The following is a 26,599-nucleotide window of genomic DNA, read 5'->3' as shown; positions in this document are numbered from 1 at the left end:
AGAGTTCACCAAGGGTACACGAAGGAATGGGATTATTTTTCTTTTCCCCATCAAAAACCAAACACAGAAATCAAATATTGAAGAGGAGAAATCAGCTTTACTTACAAATAACTCCTTCCAGTCCTTCCCTCTCTCTCCCTACTCTGACTTGCTAATTATGGAAATTCCTTGGTGCAAACATCAGCCTCTGAAATCACCTGGAACTGAAAATATTTTAAATTTCAATACGGGGTCATTTAAATACAGGGTCTTTTCACGTCAGGACAGTGGATGTCCCACAGTGGCAAATGTTTCTTTATGATTCCAGTTTTATAACAGCAGCAATCTCCTGCAGAAAAAACTATAGCAGAGGTCTACTTCTGCAGAGATTGGAGCAAGTAAAACCCAAAGAGCTTACCTAATTTCCTATGAAACCTCTGTGCCCCGCTCTTACAGCTTCACCTCCATTCCTCCAGCAGCATAATAAATACATACCCTGATTTAGATTTAGTCCAGACCCTTTGTGTGACATCTGGCTTCAAGATGGTGGCACCGAGAAGTGCAGTAATGACACAGGAATACAGAAAGAAAAAAAAAAAGTTTGGTGGAGTGGAAAGAAGGAGGCAGTGGAGAGAGCAGGGAAAACCAAAATTAAAATAAGTCAAAGGGCGGAAATTCCTTTGGAAAGGCCTTAGGCTCCTACAAAGCTTGTCCACATTTGCAGCACTTCAAGATTACCCAACACCAACCTTATGTACAAAGGGACAGCAGACCTCAGCGGGCATTCCAGAGGAGCTTTTCTTCTTAAAAAAAAATCTTTGTATGTATCCATCCAAACTTGCAAGAAATTCACTGTATGTAGAGCATTGCATCTTGCAACACTCACAAGTGAAGAAACTCTTATTACCCAACTCTTCCTTACTATCTGAAAAGCAAAGTCAATGTTTTCCTCATTATTTTCTGTTTGCTGCATACCTCTCCCCCACTGTGACTGCTATTTGACCTGCTGTCCGCTCAGAGACCCTAAAGGAAAGAGAGAGGGAAGTGTGATTGTGCGTCTCTGTGTGAGAAGAGAGAGATTATGAGAGTCCCTGCTACATCTGACTGGTTTATGTTCACTAGAGAGAAATCAACAGTACTTAGGATGTAAGACAACCTCTGAAGATAGGGAACATCCTTGCACAAGAAAGAGTGGATGCATCTAAGGGCTGTGGGTATGAGTAGAGTTGCTTTCAGCATGCACACTGGTTTTTACCTCTCTTTTGCATTAGGATGTCATTAATGAATAGAATCTCAGCACAAAGGTTTGATTTAAGGGGGGCACTGCAGGGTGCCTTGCTGCACCAATCCCTTCTGTTCTTGCGTCTACAAGCCTGGCATGCCTGACTGTGGTTAATGAGAAAATAGAAAGGATGAGAGTGCAGAAAGGGAGGAATTGTCCCTCCACAGTGTTCCTTAAATGTACCTTTAATATTCCTGGCAGATCCTGGAAGAGATCTCCCCCCATTGCAGCTGTGTTTTCAATGAATTAGGTTTCCTCTCAAAAACGGACACAAAAATAATGCTGAAAGCATCTATTAGGGAGGACATCACGGTCACAGAGATCAAAGTTTCTTTTCATCCTCTCCAGAGAGCCTCAGACATTTAGGAATTTAAAAAACTTTGTTAGAAGCCTTGTCAAGGCTGGCACAGGGATACGTCCTGCACTCAGAAGGAAAGCACAGACCAAGACAGGAGAACTCCTTGAAGTATCCATGCAGGCAAAGGGATATCAGTAACACTGCACCTCTTGAGCAGAAATACATCTACTGATTTGCAGTAAGGATAACATTTGTACCATCACTCCTCCTACGTAGTTAGTCTCCATTCTGAGATCTTTCTTTGGATCTGCTCTGCAAAAGCAGCTCTGATTTCCTGCTGCAATGCATCTCTGTACAAAATTACAGATTTCTAAATGATAGATTTCTGCTTTTTTTTCTTCCTTCCCACCCTTTTGGTTTACAAACAAATACCACTTTTCCTCTCCACAGCTGAGCATTCAACAGACAATAAAGCAGTAACATTCACAACTTTTGAGGCAGGGCAATGCTAGAACTATCTGTTTTGCTGCACACCTTGGGATTATGGAGCTTGGCCCAAGAGAATCTACAAAATAAGGTCACAACTCAAGCTAGGAGCCTTAACCTCACTCCTTTTCTTCAACCACGTGGCATTCCTTGAGGCACTGCATTCAGGTGTTCTCCAGGCTAGCTTGTGACTTTCCTGTATTGCAATGATATGAATTCCTCTTTTAGTAGTAGTGTTTCAATATGCTTCAACTACATTACTATGCCTGGGCTTAGCAGCAGGCTGCATCAGGCACTGGAATGCAGCGTTGCTCTTGCTAGGCTGTCAAAGAGAGTCTATCACTATAAAAATAAATAACGTCTAGCTGCTTCTGGCATTTCAGTGCAAGCAGTTTTGGCTGATCAGTGCCTGACTCAGTGTCTCTAAAAAACAATGGGTATGTTCCCAGTTGAATTCAGCGTGCATTTAATCAGGCTTTTGCTAACTGTGCTTCCAAACCCCACATTTCATGAGCACTACAGCACTGTCTCTTCTATTTCCAGAGAATTATTCCACTTATTTCACTGTGCAGATTGTTACAATGGATTTTACTCTGTACGGATTATGTCACTGAATGTGTTTTTGTACAAGCAGGCTCTAGATTTAGTTCACCCCCAATGTGATGCTGCCTACGTGCATGGCAATCTGGAATTAACGCTAAAAATATATATATATTTCATCATAAATGAACAAAAATATTCAGAAAGACAATTACATTCCACGCATGAGCTCCATTGACAGAAGGAATCTTCCATGATTCAAACTGTATTGTGCTCTTCTGACTGAGCATCCCTGTCCAGCCTTCATGGGTGCAGTATGACAGCTTTCCTGGGCACAGAGCTGTTCTTTCAGAGGAAAGGCCTGGGAGCCTTTCCCAAAGCAAACAGCAGTTTGCTCCTTCCCTGACACGACTCAGGACCAGCTTCATCAACAGATATAAAGTGAAGGAAGGCAAGGAAGCTTTCGTTCAATGTCCGTGGCTTGCAGTTCTTCATTTTTGAAGTTTCCCATTCAAAAAGCTGAAATGTGATCAGTGTGGGTTTGCAACTGCAGTTCTTCTGAAGAGAGCGGATAAAGCCTGGGGTGTGACGTGCTGCCTCGCGGCTGAGGCAGCCCACACTCCTTAGGAACAAAAATTACATCTCAAAACTAGGAGTAGATTTAACAATTGAACCCTAAAGAATTTAACATCACATAAACCTTTCACACGTTTTGTTTTTCCTTTCCAAGGGTCCATAGTCTGGCCATTAAATCCTGTGCAAAGGTCATGTTACTATGGATATGACCTGCAAGAAATGTGTTGCCTCAAAGCAGCGCGAGTCACATGAACAGGCTGCAAGCCAAGACTGCTGATTCACAGCCTTGTCAGGATCTTCGTGCTTGTGCTGGTTTCACTGAAGAACAGTCTTTCCACCACCAAGTCTATGTTCGTCCTTTAAAAGTGTTCATGCAGGTGTAGCTCCCAGAAAACTTGTGGATTTCTTCTAGTGCTGCCTGAGGGAGAATGCTGCAGGAGAAGCAGAAAGAAAATGAGCAGAGCAGACAAACCTTTCAGTCTGTTCTAACAGGAGGACGTGTAAATAAATATATCTTTTCCTCTTGTTTTACACACACTACTGTAATTATTTTCCATTTCAGTTCCTGATTTGAAGTAAGTTTTCCAAAGGCTTTGGTGCAAATTTGCACAGAAACACCTTTTTGTGTACAGAGTTAATTGTACCAGAATCCATTACAGTGTAAAGCACAGAGTCCAAAGAGTGGCTTACTGAATCAAAATCAACGAGATGCATATGTTAGTTGCTAAGAAGTTCCCCAGATAGCAGTTTAGACTTCAGGAAACAGAATCCTAGGGAGATGGTTTAGTGGGCATGGGTTGGCCTTCGTGATCTGAGCTGTCTTTTCCAGCCTCTATTTTGGGAGTAAAACTGTTTTCATAAAATGGGCATACTCACAAAGAAAATCTAACAAATCTGCTAAGGGAACCTCAGAAAGATTTCCCTCTATTGCTTCTGTGACTCTCCTGGGACGGGATGACTTGGTCTGAACCCAGTTTTCAGATAACAGTCCAACTGAGGTTGGCTTTGGTGGACAGACAGAGCAGGAGTGTAAGTACATCTTGCCCCACTAGCTAGGCTCTTGCTGGGCATGGGAAATATTTACCTTTTCAGAATGACCAGAACATTCATGGTCCACGGAAGGAGCAGGAAGGCTTGATTCATCTGCACAGCTTCCACTGTCCTCCTAGCCACAGTCTCTGGCTTGAGAGGAGGAAAAAGATTAGGGAACCTGAATAAATAAAGTAAAAAATAAAATAATTATTTGTTGACCAAACTCCTCCTTTAAGATATCATTGTCCACATTCTGTTGCTCTCTAAGTTACCACTGGATACTGGAATTTAGACATGCCTCAAAGCAGGCTTAGATGGAGCAGAAGGAGAGTACGAAGCCCAGTTCCAACCACTACTTACTGTGTTACAGCTAAAGGGTTTAGGATGAAGTGGCAGAAAGCATTCAGCCCCTTGATTCAGGGATTTTCTGAAGCTGTCTGCAAACCAAAGCCAAAATGCTGTCTTTCTTTTCAGTGTTGGTATTTTTTCTCTCCGCTGCTTTTTGATTCATTCAAATTCTTGACAGGTGAAAGACAAATATTTTTCCCCACAGCTTTTAATATCAAACATAGGTTGGAACTAGATGTTCTTAAAGGTCACTTCCAACCCAAAGCATTCTGTGATTCTCTGTAAGGCTTTTCCTGGCTTGACTGCCTATTTTCCTGACTAAGGTTATTTTGTTGATCGTAAAAGATGAACTCAGTCAGCCATTAGTTTTTTGGTTTTTGTTTATTTTAAGTTTAGCTTGTTTTAAAGGATGTAGTGAAAGCCTTACTTCAGTAAATGGATTTCATTCCCTTCAGTGGGAAAGGATTAAATATATCGATGGATAAAGAAGGAATTTGCACTGTTAATTCTCAAGCAATTTGTAGACTGCTTCCTATTGCCACCCCTCCCTCTCTAAGTGGCTGCAAATGGCCCAAATACAAGCAGGGGAAAAAAACAAACCAAAAAACAACAGCTTTCAGATTGCTATGTAGAAGCAACTGCCTCACACAGTACAGGCAGGCTGCATGAATATGCCAGCAAACCGAGGGAACCAGTCTGATGAGTCCCAGGTGGCCTAGAGTGACCCTCCGTTCCCAGGCAGCCAAATGAGACATCAAATTCTCTTAACTAAATGAAGCATTAATTAGGAGTGTATTCTGATGATTCATTTAAAATGAGATGCTTTATTCTAGTTCCCCTGGACTGACCTGATTCTCATGCCCTGGAACATCTCTGTGCTCGTGTGGAAGGGCAGGACTGTTGTGGCATTCACTCCAGGGCAGTCTAGCAGCCCCAAGGTCAGGCTCTCCATAAAGGCAAAGGACGAAGCTTTGGAGGTGCAGTAGTCAATGGCACCGGGGATGGCTGACAAGGCCAGGACAGAGTTCAAGCAAACAATGTGCCCGTTCTGCAGCTCCAGCATCCGTGGCAAGAACGCTTTGGTGGTCTGAAGAACAAGAGGGGAAAAAAGGGCTCACTCAGCAAAGATACAGCAAAAACAATAGTTCTGAAAAAAAATAAGGTGACAGAGACAACAAGCTAAACTGCACTGTCTGCCAGCCAGGAGCGGAGGAGTGCCTTGTAGCCTTGCACTCTGAAAGCTTCAGAGCAGGCAACATTTGTATGGAAGAAACCTGTATTTCCTAGCCCATACATAAGCCGTTGCCACAGATAAAGACCTCAAACAGAATGCTTTGTATGCCAAGAACTTACTGTAGAGGATAAAGTCCTCAGCAAAGCGATGAAACCTCAAAAAGCTCATTTTTAATTACTATTATCTAACTCAAAATTGGGTGATTTCCCTTCTCCAAGCAGTGCAGCCTTGTGCTCATGTTCCACACACATCTGTGTGCAGAAAACTCTCCTCTGTGAGCTCAGGCTTTCTCAGAAGACATCAGATGTTTTGCTGGAAGTCACAGAATGGGGATAGATGAGCACGAACTACTACGTTGCTACTGGAATGTTCAATGGGTTTTTTTAGTGACTGAAATCCAGTTGACAAAAGCTGTCCAATTATTTTTTTCCTACTTCTGCATTTTGTCTCTCAAATTGTGTTTTCTTTACCCTTTCCACATCAGACTGATTTTGCCAAGCATCATATTGGATGACATAGTATCAGCCACGAGTTTATCTGTCACTCAGTCCCAGGTCTGAACCCATGAGAAGTGAGAGCTCATCTTACCCAGAACTGTCCCAGGGTGTTTATATGCTGTGATTTGAGCAGTGCATCGTCATCGCTGTCCATCAGACTTTTACCATGGACCACAGCAGCGTTGTTCACTAGGATAGTGATGTCACCCACCTGCAAGGAAACAAATGACTCGTTACAGCAATTGCTATATATCTGAATACCCACTATTGCCAGGTGACATTTTTATTCTCATAGCTTTTGGCATCCTGTCTGCGGGCGCTGTAATCCTTCTGGATCTCTTAAATCTTTGCACGACATTATCTGGATGGTCACTTTTCTTTCCTTTCCAATACAGTTCTTCCTCAGAGATGAGGAGTTGCTACACTTTGCCTACAAACACCATTTCTACACACCAACCTTCTCCCGCACAGCTTTGGCTTGTCGGTACACTTCCTCTCGGTTTCCAACATCACAGATGAAATAATGGCATTCTGTCCCCATCATCCTGATTTCCTCTGTGGTCTCCTTCAGGCATTTCTCAGTTCGACCCCACAGGATGATCTGCAGCAAAAAAAAAAAAAAAAACCCTTTTGTAAGAGCCAAAGTACTTCTGCTTCAAATCTAAGATAATTAAAACATGCTTCTAACTTCAACAATTTGATGAACGTCTTTGATGTGTTTTCACTGCCAGCCCTGTTGCATTGCTTCACTTAAGAGTAACAATGATTTTATAGTACATGCAGATGGGACTTCAGTGTGCTGCTGGTAGCTGGATCCCACTGCTGCTCCTCTGCTTACAGGTTCTTTACAAGCAACAACAACAAAACTTCAGCTTAACCCAATAAATAAGCGAAACACTTGACAAATGCACAAAGACCTTTTTTTTTCCAGGGTATCCAAGGTAACAATTCCCAGTGCTGACTGTTTCCAGGCCGGTGTCCTAGCTGCTTTTCAAATGAGGCTCATCCTAATACAGCCATTTAAAGGGAGAGATTTCAACCATTAATTTAATTTGCAGCTAGTACAAGTAAGACTTCATCTGCCCCTCCCAGTTAACAACACAGTAAAACTGATACAATAGTTCCTGTAAGAATAATACTGAATATCCATGGAAACAACACTGAAACTGTATAGCACAGACCTGATAGATAATGAAGGCAGACCCGGCACAACCTTGCCTGATTCTACACCATTATGGAAGGTAGAAATGACCTGAGATGTTAGCAGGTTTGTTAACTGACCTCGTGGGGCTTTACCTGTATTAGTGCTCCTAGTGAGACCACAAGGAGGGTCTCAAACACAAAGTGGTCCTTCCACCACCATCTTTCAACCACTGATCTACAGCTAAGATTCAACTGCTTTATTTCTCACTATGTGTAATGCTATTTTCTATTTCTTATAAACTGGAAAAAATAACTCCATCTCTATTCCCTAAGACATCTACATATGAAGCTATCTATCCTTTTTGCCCTTCGAGATACAGTTTCCTTTCATTGTGTTCAGAATGAATTGTCACTTGCCACTCTGTGAGAAATAAAGTACTGAATAGGGAATGTTACAGAAACCATCTGACTGCTCTGTGATCCAAGCAGCGAGATTAAAGAGAGCAAAGATTGCTACAGCTCAAGACAACACAGATTTTTCCATAGTAGGTTGTGCCCATGATGCACAATTACTATTTAGTACTAAAAAAATAAACAAAGGCATTCACTTAATCAAATGCAGGTTTACTCTAATCAGGGGACTGGTAAAAAATGGGCCTTGAAAATGGAAATGGTTTTGTTGTTCTCAGAATGATGCTATTTCCAAGCAGTGCTCTTATCACCTGTGACCTGGGATTACAGTTGTTTCCTGTATCACTGCGTATGGAGTATGGATCTGACTGTTACACTGATTTTTTTTATGGTTAAAATAAGCACACTTAAGATTATTATATCTTAAAAAAGTTTTTCAAAAGCAGAAAGAAGAGGGAAAGACAATCTGAGTTACACCACTGCTTACAACTCGCTCCCTATCAGTAATCATAGAATCCTTAGAGTTAGAAGGGAACTCTGAAGGCCATTTAGTCCAACCCCCAATATTAACTTAATAACAGCACGATAAACACAACCATTTGGGTCCTGTGGTATTCCCTCTCCACAACAAATCCCTTGCAGAAAGCCTTCACATACTCACTTTTAAGGACTACTCAAACCCATCTCGTACCTGGTACTAGAACTGATCTCTGGCAGGCTCAAAGAGCTCTTCCCAGTGCAGCCAAGCAACACTAAAGCCCAGAAGTATCCGTGTCCTCATTCATTTCCTAAACAAGTTAAATGACAGTTGATCCCATTTATTAATCATTGGTGCATCTATAAACAGGCACAGGCAGGCTGATGGCCGTCCATTCTCAAAATCATCAAAGGACTGGAGAGCTGGTGAATTGAGAGCAAGTATGAGTGCACCAGAGCCATTTCATGGCAAATCTCATCTCAGAGGATCTCACTCTCAAGAAAATAGCTGTGTTCAGACTGAAAAGCTGTAAGAAAGCAGACAGATAACAGCTGGGCCTGTGTATCGGCCTCAGCACACTGCTGCTGCTCATCAGGCTTGGCGTCTCCACAGTGCCTGTAGAACTGAGGGCTATTCACACACTCACGAACTCAGAGCTAGACTGGGTGATATTTCATGTGCCTACTCTGCAGACATCGGGGAAATGAAGAACACGTGAGAAATTTCACGGGCTCCCAGGAAGCATTTACACAATACTGTTCAACTGTAAGGGTACGCGGTTGCTTGCTTGCTTTCACAACCTACATCTTTGTGGGAAGGGGAGGGAAATCACTACAAACTGTCAGCAGAAGCAGCAGCAGAAGCATCTGACTGCAGTGTCTGCAGCAGTGTGAAGTTCACCCTCTTTGCAGGACTGCATCAGCAATGTGCAGGCACTGCAGAATCAGTGACAGCTTGGGGAGTGGTGGGAGGTAAGACAGGAAGAGCAGAGAGCGATAAGGAAAAGGTGAGGGGAATAAATATGGCAAGAGATGGACCTCACATACACACCGTGGGCTTTCATGTTGCTATTGCAAAGCAAAATGTAGATCCCTCACTCCTCTCTTTCATCCGTTTCATCCATCCATACAGACCCCATTCCCCAGAGCTGCCACTGATTCACTGAATGCCAGGAAACATACATGGAGGAACAGTCAGTGAAGGACAACCTGTCACAGGAACATCTGTCTGCGATGCAGCTCATGGACATAACATTTTTTATGCCCCAACAGTTGCTTTGGGACCTTGAATATCCTATAGGCAAGTCCTGCAAGGTGACCCCATTAAAATTTAGGCCATCTGGGGGAGACAATTTGCTGGTTATCCTGCTGACAGCATTAAGTTCAGGACTGATTTCTTTCCATGGGAAGTTTTCATGTCCTTGATACTGTTCACGCTCAGGCTTCAGACTGTGTTAAGAGTAAATGAAGGAGTGAGGTTTCTTGCCATCATTTCTGCTACTTTTTACAGGTGTATAAAACTCAGAACTCAATACAACAGTCCACATTCAAGACTGAATGCTTCTGCGTGGTCCTATGAGACTTCCAACTTCTGTCTTACATCTGTCCAAATTAAAATGGCAGAGACTTCACTCTGAAGACTCTGAGAAGACTTTTAGTGGCTGCATCAGCCTCAACACCCATCCCCACCACCGCCGAATCACCAAGACTGGAAAAGACCTCTAAGATAATGAAGTCCAACCACCAACCCCACCATGTCTGGTCACTGTCTCCATGGGATACTGGCTGGGAGGTCACCCTTGCTTTACTGGTAGCCCCCATCTCTGCTGCAGCAATGGAGCAGGACCTCCCCAAGCTCTTTTTTTGTGTTTCTTTTTCCTTGTCCTGCTCACATGGGAGCCCTGGGGTTGGACACGGGGACAGGGTGTGCTCAGAGCAGTGTGGATGTTGTGGGGCCACTGGAGCATTTTATTAGGAAGCACAGCTCGCGATGCTTGGGTTGGGTCTAGGAGTGTGTATCCCTGTATTTTTAAAGGTTAATTCTAAATCGGCAGCGTGTCCCAAATGGAGAAAATGACTCTTACAGATAACGGCCGTTCCTGTCAGGGATGGAGAAAAATGCAGAGGAAGAAAGGAGGGGAGAGACACAGCAGTGCTTGTGACACAGCCTGTCAGGCCTTGTGCAGCCACCCATTCACGCTGATTTAATGGCGGACAGAGGAATATTTAATCTGTGTCTCGGAGAAGTTCTTGGACAGACAGTTTTCCGTCCTGGAAAGAATCCAGCCACCATTTCTTCCCCCTTCATCTCCTCCCTGCCCGCCCCTCCCTGCCGCACCAGACACGCTCTCCTTTCACAGAGTTACTGACCAGAAAATTGGGCAGGGCAGCGGCCCAGCGAGGCGGTAAATCCCCGCTGCGGCCCTGCTCTTACCTCGGGCTGACCCCAGCAGGCAGGTGGGGTGTGAAATCCATCGCCTGCGAGTGCTGGCGGGGCAGGGGGCTTCCACACCGGGCACAGAGTAATGGATTTACGCCGACAGAGGAACGTGGTGCGTCTTTCTCGCCTTCCTCTAGAGGAGCGAGTGGCTGTGACATCACAGTTTACTGCAGATTTTCCCAGGATTTATTCATGCAAAACAAACTTTATATCTCTTTATCTTCTCCCCTCTGGCAAAGCAGAGAGCTGCTTATCTGGCCTCAGGAAAATCACTCCAGCCCCAGTGGCAGACCCCGCGCCCTGCTCTCCCAGAGGCCTCATTTAACTCTGGGCTTAATCTGCTAATGAGACATGCCCTGAGGTCAGAGGGCAGCCAGAGGGAAGGCTGTGGCTGCTGTTGGACTGCAGAGACTCTCCAGCAGAGCCAGCACTGACTGCAGGCCCACAGCCCCAAACCTGGCTCCAGGTTTCAGTCCCTGCTTTCCACCCCACACAAGTCTTTAAGGCCACAATCTATATGAACTGGCCTAGATTGAAGCTACTGTCAACCACAGTATACTCACATGACCTCTGCTCCCTGAGCCTCAGGTATGCGATCAGTACAGGAGCTGAGGTTAATTTTACCTCATTTACAAAGCTATTTAGCTTGTTTGGTCCAATGTTATTGCCAGCATAAGTCAAGAACAACAGCAAAGGAATGGTGCTCTGCTACGTCTTCAATTAATTTGGCACTATATCCCCAGCAGAGCTGCTGTGTTGGACTTTGCATCACAACTGGAAGGTGACCAACAATGAAAGCTTTTCTGAGCGTGAGCACAGCATGGCTTAGGTTGGAGGGGACCTTAAAGATCAGCCAGTTTCAACCCCCTGCCATAGGCAGGCTGCCTCCCACCAGGTCAGGCTGCCCAGGGTCCTGTTCAACCTGATCTTGATTGCCTCCAGAGATGGGGCACCCCCAGCCTCTCTGGGCAGTTTGTTCCAGCACCTAAACGTGCCATTCTTGGTGCACTGGGTTATCAGGGCTGTATTCTAGTGCACAATTCACTGCTAGCCTTTTCCAACACAACAACATGCACAGTGACTAGGAGATGTCACTTCCATCCCTGAAGGTTTTCTGCATTCAGAAAGCAACCACCTTTATCACCTAGCAGGCACTGAAAGATAAAAGTGTTGCAGAGACGAAAGTGCCTTTCCTGCCTGATCTCATCACTGCTACCTCCACAAACCAACGCCAACGCCTTGCCTATCTGTAGATAAGAAGTATTTGGTAGGTCAACATATTTTCCTCCCTTTCAACCTCCTTCCCAGTCCAGAGAAACAAGAGTTGCTCGGTTTGAGTTGGTATCTGTAATTTCACAGACCACTCTTCAAACAGAGAAAGCCCTTCTGCGCCCAATGCTGTACCTTTAGGAAGTACAAAGTGTCGATAATCCACTGAAGTATATCAGTCTTACTCCCAAATATTTACAAAGCCTGGCTGTGCTAACTCACATTGCCACTCTAAAGACATGCATTCCAGTGCGTCCCATAATCCTGGCAGGATTTTGGGTACCATGAGATCAGGAGGCTAAATCCTACAACCTCAAAAACGTTTCTGTATTTTACATGGCAATAGCAAAAGGCTTTTCTCCCCCACCTCTTCCCCTCTCTTACCCACAGGGCAAAGTCAGGCAAGTTATTTCAGGAGCCCTTCATGGGAGAGGCATGTTAAAAGATTACTGGAAGAGTGAAAGGTGTGGCCATTCAGTGGGAAAAGCCAATCTTTGCTTTAGAAAGGAAAAAAAAACCCAAAACCTTTTGATGCCTGAAGTAGGTCAAAATACTTAACCCAGCTCCTTAGTGACACTGGTATAAAAATAAGCAAACAAAGCAGGCCGGTGGCAAAATTTTCTCAATTCCCACAGTGGAAAATGAGTATCAAAGCTGCAAGGGCCTGGCAGAAGGAAGATTACAGGTAAGGATAGGGGAATCAAAAGAATAAGCCCATTTACCTGTTTGACGCACATGCTTTTCTACATTAGTACTTAGAGGTTGTAAAGACATCAGGTGATAAGGATTTAATTGAACCCTGCCACCACAGTTAACACAGAACACAGACCTTATTATGAGCTGCTTTGAGTTGGGGCCAGGAGTAACGTGGAGTAATGAGGATAAAAGTTTGGTCTAAAGAGACCTCAGAAGGAGAATAAAGAAATGAACTCCAGTTCCTTTCCTCTGGAGTCAGAACTTTTATTACTTCATACTGACATAGCACTCGATGGAATTAACGTTACTTCCCTAAACCCAGCTCAATTCCAGCTGCACCCCGGTCACCTTTTCTTCCTCGGCAGGAAACAAAGCAGCACCTCAGATGTCACGGAGGAGCATGCAGACACCTGCCTGCCATCCAACAGAGGGCTGCCTTGGAAAGCAAGCTTGTAGTATTCTGCAAAGAGGCACTTAAGACCAGCTCCCTCCGACGAAGCGAACAAATGCCCACTGTTCCCGCAGTCGGGACTATTTGAGGACAGGTGGCCCCACGCTGACTTTTTTTTTTCCAGTGGTTTTTCCAATTGCCTTCGTCTGCAACACGAACTGCGACTGCAGACTGCCTCGGGAGCAACGCTTCTCAGCTCTGCCGTACAGAGCAGTTGAGGAAGGGGAAGGGTGAGGGTTGTTTGCAAGAAGAGGTCACGCAGGAGTCAGCCTTTACAATCCTATTAACGCTGGGACAGGGTCAAATGGAGTGCACGTTCCAACAAAAGCACCAAGTGGCCACAAGCTGTCACCCCGCAAAGGTTCACGGAGGCATTTGTGGGGGAAAAACGACAGATTTTTAACGGTGAATGTCTGCCACACCATGTGTTAGGGCCGGCCTCTGCTCCAGGGAACCGGAGCACACAAAGAAATACCCAGCAGTAAAACCCTCCGGCTGCAAAGCACGAGACGTGGCGTATCTGGGGCTGGGGAGAGGGGGCATTTTTGGAAGCGAGGTATCCCATAATAAGGCTTTGCAGATATCCACCAACAGAAACATAACGCTCCATCCTGCAAAAATAGCCGGCGTGCTGCCGCCTCCGGTCGCCTGGCACGCCAACCCTGTAATCCAGGCTCATGTAAATACGTCCACAGAGAGCTCAGGAAATTGTGGGGAGGGTAAACACGCAGGTGCAGAAAGCCCTTTTGTCCTGCAAGGAGAGCAGGCAGGATGGGGGGATAGGATGTCAATAAATAGCTTTTCAAAGGAAGAAAAGAAATGACTGGGTCTGCTTCACATGCTGCGGTCTGCACGTCTGCCTCCCTAAATTCTGCATTATTGCATTTCCTTATGGCCCATGCCCCTCGGAGTAAAGAAGTGTCAGCGTGTGGCAGGTTGAGTGCACACATCGTACAGCTGAGCACGGGCTGGGACCAGGTCACACTGACACTGAACAGTGTTTGTTTCAGTACAGTTATAAACAGCTGAGAGTTTAGATGGCAGGGAAGTGTTAGAATTAAAGGGATGCAACCACCCAGCTGTGGTTCCTAAAGATTGCTGGTCCGACCGGCAGCTAACAGGAAAGTCTGCTCCCTCTTTGCTAGCAAATTGGAAAGAAAAAAAAATCAGACCCAACACAAGCTTGTGGAAAATGAGAATTTAAGAGCTACGGACTGGGTGCCAGAACTGGATTGTGGCTTTTTTTTCAAGAGTTTGCCTTCATATGATTTCCACAATGAAGTGACAGAACTTGAAGCGCTTCAGCTCCTCTTGGAGAAGGCAGCACCATTGCAACTGCACTCTGAGACTCAGGGCTGCTCCCCTGTATCGCTTACAAAAGTACCAATTACACTGATGACCAACTTAGGGAGTACACCAGACCTGCTGCAATTCAGAACATCTTCAGTTTTGCCTCAAACGACGCCATTTCCTCAACATTTATTTTGGGGGGGGGGTGGTACACAAAATTCCACTGTGACCTCTATAAAAAGCAGTGCAATTTTGCCAATTAGATGCTGTGCTCAGTGCTGTATGCAGTGCAGGCACATTTAATCCACGGCATTACACAGTTCTGAGATGTGTCATGACAGCCCTGTTCCAGTCAAGGGGACTGTGCACTCAGAAAAAAGGCGGACGAAATGGTAAATGGAGTGGAAGCTCTGCTGAGAGGGGAAAGCCACAAGGAATGTTCAAGAGCCAGAGGACAGGTGGACAGAAAATCCCAGTCCTTGCAGGAGTATCACTGAAAAGAAAGACATGGGAAAAGTATTTGAAGTTATTAAACTTGAGGAATGCTTGCAACAAAAACAGACGTGGAAACCTAAGAATGAATAATGTTTCTAATGCTGTCATTATAAACTACCCTCCAGAAGGACCTAAATGTGCTCCAGATCAGCCATGCACATAATATGATGCAGCTCAGCTGAAAAAATTTCTCCCTCGAGGCTCCTGGAGAAGCACTGGGAGTTAAAATGCCTGCATTAAATCCATATATAAACCGAATGCGAGCAGCAGCTCCAGTCGAGCTCCCCTACAACTCTCCTTTCTTTAACTCCAAAAGAAGAGGTTTGCTACCATTTTAAACCCATAGAAAAACTGTCAAAAAGCACCTTTTCATATGAGAATTTATTCAAGGAAATATGGGTTACAGTTTAGAAGAAAGCCTTGATATTTAAATGCTTAACTGCTTTCCCCCTTTTTTTTTTTTTGTATGTTTCCAAATGTTATTTTTTAATGATGACTGTTGCTATGCAACAGGGCAGAACTTCTAAAATCTATCCATCTGCTGTACAAACGGTAGTTATTAGGCTATATTTAATTCTCTCAGCCCAGCAAGACAAAGAAGAAGGATGGGAATCAGGGTGATAAGCTCCAGACGACGCATCTCCAAAGAAAAAAAATAAAGGTGCAGAGGGGCCAAAAGGGTCTTTCATTGGCCACACCAAGTCATGGAATCATAGAGTCATTCAGGTTGGAAAAGACCCCTCAGATCATCCAGTCCAACCATCCACCTCCAGCCAACACTGCCCATGTCCCTCAGTGCCACATCCCCACACTGAGCACCTCCAGGGTGACCCCACACCTCCCTGGGCAGCTGCGCATCGCCGCTCTTTCTGCGAGGTATTCTTCCTAATATCCAACCTGAACCTCCCTGGCACAACCTGAGGGCACTCCCTCTTGCCCTCAATACAGAGATGAGGAGCAGTTACCCTGCTCACAAGAATAAATGAAAAAATAAAATAAAATAGGAAAACCAGCGCGGCTTCAGCTCAAAATGACATCTAAATGTAGAAACAAAATTCCTGCCCAGAACTGATCAAAGCAGCTCTCCTGAGGCTCTGCTACGACAATGCTTATTTAATATGCATGTAACATGGCTGGTCAGGCAATCACAAATCAAGCTCTAGCATATTAACAAGTCACTGCTCCCGGGAAGTTTCCATCCTTTGGATGGGACCGTTCTTTGGAATATCATTTCAGTGGTAAAGAATTTCCCGTTTTTAATTTTCCCCTTCTTAACTCGGGCAGGAAGAGATGCTAAAATTGCTTTATGAAACTCAAAGGCTCTTCTACATTTCTGATGTTGATTACTGGCCTAAAAGGATGACAGCGGGCAGACCCATGGGCTCAGCACTTCCTCTGTGTGAGTGGTAAACAAGTGTAATGATGTTAGGAGGAGCTGGCTGACCCGCTGCTGAACTCCGGGCTGTAAAGATGCAAAGTGCCAGATAACACCACGCACACACTTACCCTCACACTTACACACACGTGTGCATACACACCCTCACAGCACAGGAGGTGTCACAGAGCAGTTTGCAAGGGCTACGTGTCATACGAAACCCCGGAAAACCCCTTTGATGGCCAGGCGTGTTGCTCATAAAGACACAAACCTCTTGCTTCCATAAAGCACACATTCACATGTAAATACAACGCAGACAATGATCTCCAGAGCGCCTGGATTAAAATCAAATAGCCAGCAACACAAAGCGCGCTCAACGACATTGCACAATCAGCATATCTCAAAACCAAAATCAGACGTCTCACTGCAGGGCTCCCGTGTTTCCCAAGAGCCTTGGAAATGTTACATCACTTCTGACAGCTCATTGCGGTAAGAGCCAGCCCTGCTCTATTACCACTTCGGGAAAGAAGCACTCGTACCAGCTGGATCTCTTTAATATTCTACTTGGAAGCACGACCTCCTTGGGGCAGTGAGCTGAGTGTTGTCCTCACTGCTAAGCTCCTTTAGGAGGTAGGGCACAGAGGACTGGACTTTGTACTCAAACTCGAGCTGCTAGAAGCTGATCTCAGGATTTCCCATTCCCTCTCCAAACTGCAGCAGCCACGTCTCTCCCAGTGCATGTGCTGACCAGAGATGAAGTGTTGTTCACTAGTAGCAAGATTAAAATGACAGATCTAAGAGAAGCAATAATTTAATCTTCATGTAGAAAATACCTGATCGCCTGTTCTCCGTTACTGTTGATCCCTTCTTAATGTTGTGCTGGGGGAGGTTCAGGTTGGATATGAGGGAAAAACTCCTGCTCAGAACAAGCAGTGATGCACTGGCACGGCTGCACAGGGAGTGGTGGGGTCACCATCCCTGGAGGTGTTCAGTGTGGAGATGTGGCACTGAGGGTGCAGTGGGATGGGCTGGGGTTGGACGGGATGATCTGAGAGGTCTTTTTCAACCGTAATGGTTCTATGAAGTGTGCAGCATCTCTACAACAACATTGTCCACTTACGTGCATTTAAGTCTCACCATGTTTCAAGTTTTTCTCACAGTTCAGCACCAAGAGTTAAACAGTTATCGAAGAATTTCTGCTTCCATTTGAAATGGTGCAAGTTTTGTCTGCTCCTCAGGTATGAAGGAAATCTTGACAAGGGAACTTGGGTGTACCCAGTGATTCAAAGGGCAAACAGATTGAACAAACAATTCCTATTACTTCAAATTCCTGTTTCTTTAAGTAGTAACTCATGGTCTCTTAGCTTCAGATTAGCAGTGCAGATGAACTTTGTTGTACAGTGAAGTTTCTAGAAACACTGAATTAAGGCTTTGTTCAGTGTCCTCAATTTCCAGTTTCAGATACAAGCTGGTACTCACAGAAACTCAGCCAGCAGCTTCAGTCCAGGACTTACTGGGAGAGAGGCCAAGCCTAAAAGACAAATGCAGTCCACCAGTACAACTGGTGCAAGCTGGTGTCTGTGCGGACTGAGAGGGAGAAAACCAACCCAATGGGAAGCCATGCTTGACTGCATTTGCATCTGCCTTAAAAGGTGCCATGTAGACACAGGATGAAATCTAACAGTCAGGTCATACCAACAACCACCCCAAATTATGTAGACTGACTTGTGGCTGAAAGCATGCCCAACCACAGGACAATCACAGTCTATCATCTTTCCAGGCATTATTTCTATAGCATCTCAAATATGCATAATTTTAAGAGGTTGCTTAGGTGTACTCAAAGGTGCAACTGCCTTTGATTGTGCAATGAGACCCCCATTTATCTCACAGTCACACTGGAAAGCTGCAGCTCTGCTGAAATCCGTTAAATTTGTGCTTTCAAACACCACTTTCTTGTCATTTGAGCACTGACACATTTGGTCGGGCACTGTTAGACAACAAAGCTCTATGTTAATCAAAATAAGCGAGCTCTGTAGCACTGTATTCAATAAATTGTAATTAAGAAGGTGGCAACAGAAGTGTGGCTGTCCACAAAACCCTTTTGTAATTACGTGTAGTTTATGGCTAAACTAACAGGATGAACAATTTAAATTAGTTACAAAGTCTGCCAAGGTACCCAGCTATTCCCAAGTCTATTAATTAGAATCAATTTGATCCCTGCTGGGATAAAGGTCGAACAACATGTATTTGACCCTTTCCTACTGGCGTCAGTGTTATCAGCCAACACATCTGTCAGTGCCTGGGTCTGACTTACTCAGCTCTTTAGCACGTTGACGTGATGCTTTGAAGAAAAGGGCCCAGCTAGAAAGATCTCTGTAATAATTTCTGCTTTATATGCCCTCAGGTGCTGGAAGGCGGCAATGAGGTCTCCCCACTGCTTTCTCTTCTCCAGGCTGAACACCCCCAGCTCCCTCCTCCTGTCTCCATAGCAGAGGTGCTCCAGCCTCTGAGCATCCTCGTGGGCTCCTGTAGACACTACGTCCTTAGCTGGACACCCTTCAATTATCACCCCACAATGCCCCAGTCAGGACAGGTTTCCATAACAAGGTAAGAAAGTAAATGACATCTTTCATTCCTTCTAGACATTGCAGTCAGAACGCTTAGAAACGTATGCAGGGCTTAAGGTCATTCTTAAAGCAAATTGCCATGCCAGACTAATTAGACATCATCTCAACAGCATGTTTAACTCATTTTTAATGCAGTAAAACTATCTATATATGTTAGTGCTTCAGATGGAAACCGTTCTACAGATCTCGGTCAACTTTTTCTTATCCTGTGCCACATACGTGACATAAAGGCAACAGAAATACACAGCAGCTCATCTACATGTCACTGAAGTGACAGAGCCACACAGACTAAAATAGGGATGAATCCCTAAAGATAAGTAAGATGAAAGTCCTAGCCTAAAGCCATCTGAAATTCAGAAAAGCAGCCTTTTTCCTTAGACCCTATACCTGCTCTACAGCTTTCAGCACATCAGCTCGTTTGGAATCTCACTGCCTCCTCTTCCTCTCCACCTCTGAGGGTTTGTATTCACTTTCAAGGCCACCATCCCCACGTTAGTAATCACCATTCACGTGGTGGCAGAGCTCCTCTTGCCACCTCTACCTCCTACCAGTAGACATTCAAACAACCTTTGTGTCATCTGCTGCACTCTCTACACCTGAAGAGCATCTGAGGCACTATGACATTAATTGTAACATAATCTTAAAGCCCTTCCTCGAGATTTCTTACAGCACTGACAGCCCCTTTATTTTAGGGGAACTTCCACTGGATTGCCTTGACCTCAGCCTTTAAGCATCTTAAAAAGTGGTGGGTGTTGATGTGAGGATGCAGCCAGGTCTCACTTCCACACGACGTCACCTTGTCCTGCTGCAAGGTGACAACCCCACTGCTCTGCGAGTCCCTCCTCTCGTTAACATTATTTATTCTCCCTACAGCCAACAAAAGACAGGTATGCTCCGAATGTTAAGCGAAACCAGCTCCAGCCAAAATGCCACTCCTCAGACATCAACAGATCCGATACCCGCCAAGCTGTGGCCACGCTTGCCAAGCAGAGACACTCATTCAGCATGTCATCCAACCCACTGGCCTTGGCACCAGTACACATAGCAGGCCCAGTGCCATCCAAGCATGGCCTTGAAATGAGGGCTCCTCAGCCCATCCTTACCTTCATTCAACAGGGAATCGAGCTGCCAGCAGGAAGCTGTTAAATACAATTGCTGTATGCAACCTTAACAGAAATAAAGCCTCTCTGGAGGCTGTAAAGCAGCTCCATCTAATCTGTTCTCTCACAGTTCACCACAAGTTCCAAATTAATATTTTATTTTGCACGACATGGGAAAATGCTCACTCCTCAATGCTTCTCACATACTTCTGGTTACTGGTGAGTTATGACAGGCACTCACAGTGCACTCAGATTAAATGCTTCAGTTTGAACAAGATTAACGCAGCCTTTATAAATGTGCCCCAAACTGTTTTGTTCCAGTCTTTCTTTTTTTTTCTTCCAAACCAGTACAGCCCCAGTACAGGACATGCACATGCTGCGACTGCACTGGGTAACCTTCATCAGAGCTGTGTCCATTTCTTCTGAAACCATCATTTTAAAGGCTTCACAATTCCTTTCTGTAAGATCGCAGTACCCATTCGTAACAACTGCACAGCAATTAATTATATGAAAACCAGTTCCTCCCAGCTCTGAAATGCTGTTATTTTAAATCAGCCCTTTTCTGTCTAGCAGAAAGCATCTGCTCTGGGGTGGCCGGATCAGGTCTATTCATGTCTGCACTCAGAGAGGATTGCAAGATACGCCTGGGAAATTGCTTGTACTCTGCAAGTGTTGTCTTGAAGAGAAGCTCAGCTGCAGTGCATATCAAAGCTGCAGACAGCAGGCAGGATGACTTGCTTACTGCATTTACTGTGGCTCTTTGTACACAACAAAAGCAGTGTTTTCTGGTTTGCAGCACCGCAGCCTCACTGGGTGGAACTCAGTGGCAGATAAAACTTCCTGTGCGTTACAGATTTGATGTCAGGTTCTGCTTTATGCAAGAGCTAACATTCAAACACAGATGAGTACAGCATTTGACAGGTTCTGAAAGTGAAATCAGAGGCGAATGACTGAGAAGGACCAATAAATAATTCAAGAAACATTTTAGATTGAGAACTCTTAAATCCACGTGAGATACTCAGAGCTTTTATCTCACGTCTTGAAAAGGCCACAGCTCTGAATTAGCATCACCCCCACTATTTTACCCTCACCTCAGGAGATCAGTACTGCTCTCATTTCTAGCTGTTATTATGTTATTAAACAAAGCTTTCAAAAAGCATACACTAATTAATACAAACCAGGACAACTCTAGTCATCATGATTCATATATTCATATAACTATAAGCACAGCTTGTGGAGATGTTCTGGGAGGAGCATGCCATTGTAGAAAATCATTTCAGAGCTTGCCAAAGACTCCATTACTGGGCATGCCAGGCTGAATCCTGACTTTATACCATTTTTACATAATCTTTCTGCAATACTTCTCACCCTCATCAGAACCGAAAGCCTAAAATCTCACTCAGCTAAAACTCTCCAATTATAAGAAGCTCTCAAGCACGTGAAGCAGTTCTGTTTAAATGAGCAGAACAGAAGGAAGCTGGCTGCAGGCTTCCAAGCAGCAGTGCTGTCTTTGCTCAGCTCTTGTCCCTTCCTCCTCAGACTTCTTATTCCCATCCCAACCAAAACCAAGCTGAGGGAGGACCGCCCACTCCAATGACAAGGGCTCTTTCTAAATGAAGGCATTAAGCTTTGAAAACGTTATGCAAGTAAGGACAAGATGAAGACTTGAGATTTCAGGAGACAGCTTGTAGCCTGAATAAAATCTTACAGATGCAATTATCCTTTAAAGCACAAGTTTGCAAGTAAGGCTTTCGGGATCTTTGTTAACTGCCCCATGACAATTAGTGCTAGTGTGTCTGTGGCATTCTGCAGCTGCCCACCACGCTGACATCCTGCTAGAAGTACCTTGCAGACTTGCAAACAATTGTCTAGACTCCAGTGCTGACAGAGTGAGGTCATGGCTATCAAGCAGTACATTCCATGCAAGAGTGAAGTTTCCGTTTCTTGTTGTTTTTCTTTTTCTTTTTTGTGACACCAGCCCCTTGCCATCCAGTAAGGGCTCTTGTCTGTCTTGATATTCCAGACTGCTTACCTCATCCACCACTCAAGCATGCCAACCCTTTGAGTCTCCTGGTCTCCTGCAATACAGGAAGAAACGTCCAGGGAACAGAAGAGGGAAAGGAGAGATCTTTCAGTGTACATACGAGGTCATTTCTCGCCCAGTGATGAATATGGAGAACTCTCAGGAAGGTTAATAGGAAGCATTCAGCCCTTCTCTGCAGCAGCACCATGCTAACAGAAGGCTGCCCCAATCCACCTGATGTCTTGGAGACATCTCTTGTCAAAACACCCTTGATTCACCAAAAAGGCTGACATATAACAGCTGGAGGAAAAAAATAGAGCCAGACTAGGAGGACAAAATATACATACTTTGAAAGAACTGAAATAACAGAAATGATCACAAAGAATCAACAGAAAAGAACTGCTATAAGATCTCTCATAGGTACTCTACTGAAGGGCCACAGTGCAGGCTTCTGAGCTCAGAGCACTCAGTGTAAATAAAAAGCCAAGTGAATATCAGTGCCATTTGACCAATCTCCCAACAAGAAAGGCTGAAGATTCTTCCAAAGTCACTGTCAGATAGCCTTGGACATTAAAATATACACTGGATTTGGGGAATGTGTTTTTATCTTATGATTATATCTTTTTCCAGTTAATTTTATTACATTTTAGCAAGATTTAATAATCCAGAATGCCTAAGAATCAAGTATCTATTTCCTGCTCAATCAGAACTCAGATTAAATAATCTGTGAACTCGCAAAACTACAAGGAAGAGAAAAATCAAGACTTCATCACAGTGGATCATCAAGAATAGTGCTAACAGATCTCTGGCAAGGAAACTGCAATTGAAAATGCTGTAAGCAAAGCAAGTAGCATAGAGAAACCTCAGAAGCATTTTCCAACTCTACCCATGAGTGAACCTACTCAGCCCCTATATCCCTCTGACTGCTCACGTCCGTAAAGGTCTGTTCCTCTGTGCAGGAGTCACTGTCTGATGGGCTTGCACTCCCTTTATATTCTTAATATCATTAAGATTGAGAAGTGTATTTTTATTTCATAAGCATTAGATCACAAGCCCATAAAAATCTCCCTCCCTTTTCAATAACACAGATATACTCTTCCATTTTGGCCAAGCATGGAACACGAATGGCCAAGAGCCTGAACAGACTGTCCATGAGTGAGGCTGAGGTGATGCTCTATTGCTCAAATACTTACTGTGTCCCATGGCCAAGCAGTTTTTCAAAACTTCTACCCAAAAATAAAAGAGATGTATTGGATCTTTTGACCTCTTAGTGTGGACTTGAGAAGGAACGATCTAGTGACTGAAGTCCCTCGTTGTCTATGAATTGCTCGTAGCCTTAAGTGAAAAAACTAGAAGATGCAAACTTCTACCATTTGAAAAGTCAACCAACTCTGCTGTGTCTGCTTTCAGGCAGTTTCATTGGAGTCCAAAGAACAACAGTGCAGCTTACCTGTTCAAGTCATATTTGCAGCACAATGGCAGAGCAATGGAGTTAAAAGAGTGGCGGTGGAGAATGGGATGGATTTACATGATCATGCCCAAGAGACTGCTGCTCTGTTGGCTTCAGAATTTCAGTCTCTGCACTCATCTATGAAGCTGAAAACTGGTTATTTTATTCACATAAACCCTTTTCTGATTTATTCCCTGACCATTTTTAATCTTCATGGAAAACAACAGTGTCATCTCACATGAAAACTGTGAAGATGCATCCTATCTGTGCCTAACAAACCCAGCTTCCCAAAAGCAAAAGACTATCAGGTGAAATCCAATCCAGTCTAATTACCAGAGGAGATTTCATATGCTAACAGGCTCACCTAACCCATCTTTCAGAAGATTCTAATCTCAAAATTATGGTTGTATATCGCCGCCTACCTCCAAAACTCCGCCACTATGTCTGTGTGCGCATGCGCTGGGATGAATTTGCAAGATATACTGCATCGCCTGCCCACTGTTAGGATCTGAACTTGTGGTACTGTTCCTGCTCACCTCTGTGCAGCACTGTGCATGGCCTCAGAATTTGGTGCCTCAATGGGCGCGTTTCGCCAAACTTTGGACACTGTGAATACACCGTCTGACAATCAGAATGTAAGAATTTAATTCTGACCAATAATTCAAGCTTTACATGTAATTATACAACAGCTAACTGCATATGAAAGCAAGAGAAAGATAGAATAACTAATTCTCAAAAGTCTTACTGACAGATGACTTGCTGGACACTTCATTTTCAGTTCTATTGTCCAATGCAAAGCATAAAATTGAAGAGCAGTGTCAAACAGAGGGCTTTCATTCTACATGGAGACTGTGTTAAATACAGAAAGTCAGGGCTGAGTATAGAAGGCAGAAAAGGAGTGAAAACTCAGAGCAAACGGAATAAACTACCACATCAAGGTAAAACTTGTTCATGGCATCACAGAATCATTAAGGTTGGAGAAGACCACCAAGACCATCTAGTCCAACTGTCAACCCATTATAAATACCATTAAAAATGTGAAATAAAAGGTTAATCCCACTTGAGCTTTGCTGGGAAGATATGCCACCACCAATGTACCAGAGAGGACCACAGCTTGTGGAGTGCTGCGTTTCACTGTCTGGGTAGCCATGATTTAACTGAAAGGAGAATCTAATTTGAGCTCAGCAAAAGCAAAAGATCTGCCTCGATGACAGGCATAGAAAACAAAAAAACAACCCAAAGTTACAAACAATGACTAGCAACCACACAGCATTACATAACACCATGAGATGAGTACAAAGCTGCCCAAGAATTATTCAACTGTTTATTCTTTCAGTCAAAAATTCACCATGATTGTAGAGGGAGGACATGAAGATGAACTACAGTCTATATCAGTTTACAATAATTGCATCCTCAGCTCCCAAGCTCTTCTTGGCCCACGTCAGCTAGGGCTGACTGCCATTGCTCAGCATCCAGTCAAGGATAAGGAGCTCCTGGAGCTAAGGAGCCCCTGGGTTAGCTGTAAAAAATGGTAGTACTCCAATGCCACAGCTCAGCATAGCAATCAACCATCCAGGCTAACTACAGAATGAAGCATGGTGTCCTAACAGATAATGTAAATACACTTTCAGCAAATTGCTTGTGTCCGAAGGTCAGTCAGCTTGTTTGTTCTGCCTCCAAGAATTGGTAAACCTCAACATGATGTTTAAACACAAGCGTGCACAAACATCAAAGTTCAATGCTGACTTTATTTTACACCTCAGAGCTGTGTGCCAGAACTGCTCAAAACCACACATAGAAATCTGTAGCACATGGGTAAGGAAGTGACAAAACACTAACCCAAACAACATGCAAATTTTTCTCTAGTTGTCCTCATTCTGTATTTTTCTTCTTCCTTATTCTGTGTTTACTCTCATTCATTCATTCTCTCTCACATGGTGCAGTATTCATGCAGCTGTCTAATTTCACATGGTTCTTCCTTCCGTTACCCCTAAAGAGGGATAAAGATGAAACCTTCAATCTCAAAACCGTGTTTGAGAGCTTCATGCACCTGCAGGTGACAAGAAGTCTTCAGCTTCTCTCCAAAACTTGGGGACAACCAATTGTTGGGCTGGAAAAATCCTTCGCCTCCCCACTCTCCTCCCTCCAATCCTTTCCAACCACCAGTACTGCCCACTGACCATGTCTCTCAGTGCCACATCTCCACGTTCCTCCAACACTGCCAGGGATGGTGACCCCACCACCACCCTGTGCAGTCTGTGCCAGTGTATCACCATTCCTTCTGAGAAGAAATTTTCCCTACTGTCCTAACCTATCCAACCTGCAACTTGAGGCCACTCCTTCTGGTCTTAGCAGAGGCCAACCTCTGCCTCTCGGTCTGCCTTGGGTTTCTGTTTGTTTTAAACCATCCCTGTTTGATTCGCACCTGCACACGGGAAAACACATTCCACAGTACACGGCAGTTCCTGACACAGAGGAGTGCAGCAGCTGCATCTGCACTTCCAGACTGCAGTGCAGACAGAGCAACCTCCCCGTCCCTCTCCTTTCCTAAAGGAGACATGCAGACTAAAGGGAAGATGCGCAGCTCCCGCTCACGCTGTGCTGCTCTGCCTTGCCGGGGCAGCACTGCCCTCGAGCAGCACTCACCTCACCTCAAACAGGGTTGGCAAAAGGCAGCACGGAAGGGGCTTCAGAAAGCACATGAGATGACCTTACAAACTGAAAGCCATCGGGGCGAAGCGGAGCTCTTCCCATCCCAAGTCCCGAAGGAGGGCAGACCCAGGGCAGGGGGGTGAGCTGCATCCAGTCCCCCTCCATCCCCACGGCTGGGGCACGGCTCCGGACCCCGCGCAGCAGCAGGTGCCCATTCCCCCATCCCATCTCACCTTCCTGGCTCCTCGCTTGGCAAACTCCCGGGCCAGTTGGCGACCGATGCCGCGTCCCCCGCCCGTCACCAGCACGGTGTCCCCGGACAGGTCCCGAAGTTTGGGCGGCAGAAGAGCGCACACGGCGGCTTTCAGCACCAGGTAAAGCATCTGCACGGGGAGCAGCAGCACGGCGCCCAACCATTTCCAAACCAT

The 26,599-nt window shown here is 44.8% G+C and overlaps 1 protein-coding gene across 1 annotated transcript; it reads right to left on the bottom strand.

The window, feature by feature from the left end:
• DHRS3 (dehydrogenase/reductase 3) lies at positions 1–26,599 on the bottom strand. Its single transcript, XM_065738164.1, has 6 exons — positions 26,405–26,599; positions 6,730–6,873; positions 6,364–6,483; positions 5,390–5,628; positions 4,246–4,371; positions 1–3,592 (listed from the first exon to the last, which is right to left on the bottom strand). The coding sequence occupies exons 1-6, from the start codon at positions 26,597–26,599 to the stop codon at positions 3,508–3,510; spliced, it is 909 nt and encodes a 302-aa protein (XP_065594236.1). The 3' UTR covers positions 1–3,507.

The sequence above is a fragment of the Cyrtonyx montezumae genome, unplaced genomic scaffold, assembly GCF_038088225.1.
Source record: "Cyrtonyx montezumae isolate F1298 unplaced genomic scaffold, pur_monq_1.0 scaffold_21, whole genome shotgun sequence".
NCBI lineage: Eukaryota > Metazoa > Chordata > Aves > Galliformes > Odontophoridae > Cyrtonyx > Cyrtonyx montezumae.
The sequence above is the reverse complement of the archived record's forward strand: the minus strand, read 5'-3'. Positions and strand labels throughout refer to the sequence as shown.